The 4,725-nt window shown below is 40.1% G+C and overlaps 1 protein-coding gene across 1 annotated transcript; it reads left to right on the top strand.

The window, feature by feature from the left end:
* Nucleotides 1-519: 519 nt before the first annotated feature.
* LOC138351566 (uncharacterized) lies at nucleotides 520-3,156 on the top strand. Its single transcript, XM_069303361.1, has 2 exons — nucleotides 520-560; nucleotides 2,649-3,156. Exons 1-2 carry the CDS (start codon nucleotides 520-522, stop codon nucleotides 3,154-3,156), a joined length of 549 nt encoding a protein of 182 aa, XP_069159462.1.
* The last annotated feature ends 1,569 nt before the right edge of the window (nucleotides 3,157-4,725 follow it).

Below are 4,725 nucleotides of genomic sequence, written 5' to 3'. Positions count from 1 at the left end.
ACTTGTGAGAATTTGGTCCAGCATTATGGTTTGATTTGCTTGATATCTTCAGAGCAAGTCGCTGTTCTCTGGTTACAATCGCACAATCAATTATATTTCATTGTTATATTAAAGATCAAACTACAACTCCTTTTATACGTATTTTCTTCGATGTCTTGGGTTGACAGGTGATGATAATTTTAACGAGAACTCAGCCTTAAGCCTTTCAAATAACGTTATTGCCTTAGACCTCTCATATATATAGACATCTGTGTATGTGATTAGGCCTCTCAGATCTTTTTCTCACCTTAGGCATCTTTGAGCCTTCTCTCACCTAAGGCCTGTCAAGCGTTTTTTTTGCCTTAAGTGAGATACAAAAATCCGTTGTCTGGTTGACAGCACAGGAGACAAAGGAGTTGATAGCACAGGAGATAAAGCTCTCCTGTCCCTTTGGAAATTCAAATCCTGTATTCTAAAGCATTCAAGGTGCGTTCTAATTGACGTGCAGTGGAGAGAGAGAGAGAGGGGGGGGGTGGAAGGATGGGGAAGAGGGTTATTAGAAAGGGAGAAAAGGTGGAGAGGTTTGGAGAGCGGGAAGGGAGAGGGGTGAAAAGAAGCATGCAGTGTGGAGAAAAGGGGAGTTGAAGAAGAGGGAAAAAGAAGGGGGGGATAGCTAGGAGAGAGAGATGAGAAACAGATTGAGTGGGGTAGATTAGGAATTAGTGAGAAAAGGAGAGGGGAGAAGGGGAGAGGAACAGAGAGTGAAGGGAAAGGAAATGAGAGGAGGGAGAGAGAAACCTGGGGCACCCAGGTACCTGTCTCCCCCCACCCCTCCCAAGAACTGTTACATAATAATACCATAGCTTTTCACTGTAACTACTGTCCCCCCCCCCCAGCTCTTACCGAAGCTAACTCTCACTAGCACTGCTAGTTACATTCAGGGACTCTGTAAGCTTACCTGAACCTTCTAACACCATTCCAATAGCACATTCTAAGCTTTAATAAAGCTCATCATACCGAACACACTATCATGAGCTTTCTATTCACCTGGGTTCTAGGAGACTCGAACCGTGGACCCCCATGCGTGTGAAGCCGAAACTCTATCGACCGAGCTATTGAGAAGTCCTAATAAGGAAAGTTTATTTCCATGGAAGTGTGAATGACATTGTAAAACATGAGATGTTCCTTTAAAAATTGAAATTAGCTGGACGTTAAGATAATATTGGAACAACTTAGATCAGCACACATCATGGGCAATACTTTGGAGGGAACATAAGAACGAGAAGCCGGTCTTAGGCCTCTCGGATGCTTGTCTGTCATTAGGTCTCTTAGATATGTTCTCTCACCTGTGGCCACTTAGTTACCTCACCTTGGGGGCTTTTAAATAGTGTCTCTCACCTCAGGTCTCTCAGTGAGCTCTTTAACCTCAAGGCTCTTACAGAGTTCTCTGACCTTAACCCAAATTTTTTTGCACAAATCCTCCATTACCCTCGTTATTGGTTGCTCATTACGAAAGATCTAAGAATGTACACAATTAATTTCATCACACAAGCTTGCAGTTTAAAACAGCATCACAATCAGCCATACTCTGTCTCCTCTACTCTACAACACATTTATAAAAGTACATCACAATCTCATCTGAAATATTAACTCGTCTCTGGCCAGGGTATTTATATGTAAATTCTCCACACGGTCATTAACCTTTATATTGGCTGAAGAGTATAATAACATTCTTCCCTCGTTCCTTCTCTCTCTCTCTCTCTCTCTCTCTCTCTCTCTCTCTCTCTCTCTCTCTCTCTCTCTCTCTCTCTCTCTCTCTCTCTCTCTCTCTCTCTCTCTCTCTCTCTCTCTCTCTCTCTCTCTCTCTCTCTCTCTTTCTCTCTCTCTCTCACTTCCACCTTTTTTCCCCCGGGGAGAAGCTCAGGAGGAAGAGAAGTGTAATATAGTTTGACTCCGTGATTCAGGGCGTCTGACCACAAAATGTTGTTGGACAGAACGAATTTCTCTCTCACTTAGGCTTCTCATCGCTCTCTTCTCTCGTGTGTGTGTGTGTGTGTGTGTGAGTGTGTGTGTGTGTGTGTGGTGTGTGTGTGTGTGTGTGTGTGTGTGTGTGTGTGTGTGTGTGTGTGTGTGTGTGTGTGTGTGTGTGTGTGTGTTATTTAAATATTCAACAATATTCAAACACTTTCACTTAAAGAGTTAATTGTTGTTTTGCTTATTAAGTTTACTTCGTCAGCCAATAACAAAGTCATTAACATTCGTCTTCCTTGCTTGTATTTGATAAAGATTGCAAAGGGGGGATAGAGCCATGCAAGGAAGGATCTTTGATGTACCATACTTGCTGCTCGCATTCATTCGAAGAGAGAGAGAGAGAGAGAGAGAGAGAGAGAGAGAGAGAGAGAGAGAGAGAGAGAGAGAGAGAGAGAGAGAGAGAGAGAGAGAGAGAGAGAGAGAGAGAGAGAGAGAGAGAGGAGGGGAAGATGAAGGAAAGAAGAAAACAGATGAAATAGAGAGAACGATTGTAAGGAGGAAAATGAGAAGGTAGACAAAGAGGATGACGAAGAGAAAACTTGATAAGAAACATTGAAGATTAGAGGGTCGTGGGTAGAAGAAGGTTAAAAATTGGAAGGAAAATAAGTAGGAAGACAAAATAGCTAACAATATTGCAGCAGTATAAGTAGAAACATCAACAATATAAGTGGACAAGAAATAACAAGAGTTATTGTAGAATCAGAAGCTATATCAGGACTAGCAACAGACAGAGAAGAAGAGCCACAATTAACAACAGACAGAGAAGAAGAGCCACAACTAGCAACAGCCAGAGAAGAAGAGCCACAATTAGCAACAGCCAGAGAAGAAGAGCCACAACTAGCAACAGCCAGAGAAGAAGAGCCACAACTAGCAACAACCAGAGAAGAAGAGCCACAACTAGCAACAGCCAGAGAAGAAGAGCCACAACTAGCAACAGCCAGAGAAGAAGAGCCACAACTAGCAACAGCCAGAGAAGAAGAGCCACAACTAGCAACAACCAGAGAAGAAGAGCCACAACTAGCAACAGCCAGAGAAGAAGAGCCACAACTAGCAACAACCAGAGAAGAAGAGCCACAACTAGCAACAACCAGAGAAGAAGAGCCACAACTAACAACAGTGACAGCAGAGTCTTCGGAGACGAAATAAATAAAATAACGAAGAGGTAACAGAAGAAGAGCAGTAAGACTACAAAAATAAGGAAGAAGAAGAACATGAGATAAAGGAATATGAGATAATTTTGAGAGTATTCCGCAAAATACTTCCAACCCCAGTCTACCCCCCCTAACAGTTTCCAGCTCACCAAACTAATTCAAGATAAAACGCGAACACGATTACCTCTCTCCTGAATTCAGCTCCTCGATGCAACTAGAGGTCTATAGAGGGACGTTATTTATGCTGCTCACGTGTACAGAACGCGTTTACCCCCACGAAAATTTCAGGAAAATATTATTTCCTCAATAAGATAAGAGCCAGAAAACCTGATTTCTGATCCAGATACGAGAAGGAAATGTAAGCATATGTTCTGGGTTCATTCCTGATGGAAGAGCTAATATGGTATATTTGTAAATGCATTTAAGAAAAGAATTGAACATTCCTTCCAGGTTTTCATATTATATATCCTCGCATACATGCATGCTCGCAAATACACACACACGCATGTTTGAGGGCACACACACAAGCACCAGATAACCTACACTGTACAGAAAAGACGGGTCTCAAGAGTTAAAATTCTTCCTATCCGCAAGCGTGTATATACTAAAATACATATTATAGAATGTACAGTTCTTGGAGATCTTCGGATGTTGGGCAGAAACCAAGACTGCAAGGGGAAAATGTCCCCCCCCCCCTCCCTCATGGACCTGTATGCTTAGGTGCTGGAAAAGGAAGCTGTCGTTCTATGGGTATCTTGTTTCGATGAAACTGAAACTCAAGTTCTTGAGGAAACACTTGGCATCTTTTCCCCTGAACCGATTCAGATATATATATATATATATATATATATATATATATATATATATATATATATATATATATATATATATATATATATATATATATATATATATATGTCGTACCTTGTAGCCAGAACTCACTTCTCAGCCTACTATTCAAGGCCCGATTTGCCTAATAAGCCAAGTTTTCCTGAATTAATATATTTACTATAATTTTTTTCTTATGAAATGATAAAGCAACCCTTTTCTCTATGTATGAGGTCAATTTTTTTTTATTGGAGTTAAAATTAACGTAGATATATGACCGAACCTAACCAACCCTACCTAACCTAACCTAACCTATATTTATAGGTAAGGTTAGGGTAGGTAGCCAAAAAAAGCTAGGTTAGGTTAGGTTAGGTAGGTTAGGTAGACGAAAAAACATTAATTCATGAAAACTTGGCTTATTAGGCAAATCGGGCCTTGAATAGTAGGCTGAGAAGTGCGTTCTGGCTATTAGGTACGACATATATATATATATATATATATATATATATATATATATATATATATATATATATATATATATATATATATATATATATATATTATATAGTAGTAGTAGTAGGCATTCATCAGTTTCAGGAGACTATGGAGTTGCGCTCTGTTTGTCGGTCTGGAGTGGCCTCTCCAGGGCGCAAAGCCAGGGTAGGTTGATACGTGCAGTGTATAAATATATATATATATATATATATATATATATATATATATATATATATATATA

Source organism: Procambarus clarkii, chromosome 5 (assembly GCF_040958095.1).
Source record: "Procambarus clarkii isolate CNS0578487 chromosome 5, FALCON_Pclarkii_2.0, whole genome shotgun sequence".
NCBI lineage: Eukaryota > Metazoa > Arthropoda > Malacostraca > Decapoda > Cambaridae > Procambarus > Procambarus clarkii.
The sequence above is the reverse complement of the archived record's forward strand: the minus strand, read 5'-3'. Positions and strand labels throughout refer to the sequence as shown.

Excerpts from the sequence above, each read along its gene's own strand:
- LOC138351566 (XM_069303361.1), top strand. The coding sequence starts at position 520 with ATGGGGAAGAGGGTTATTAGAAAGGGAGAAAAGGTGGAGAG. Across the intron at positions 561-2,648 it reads AAGGGAGAAAAGGTGGAGAG|CAGTATAAGTAGAAACATCA; the intron begins GTTTGGAGAGCG and ends ACAATATTGCAG.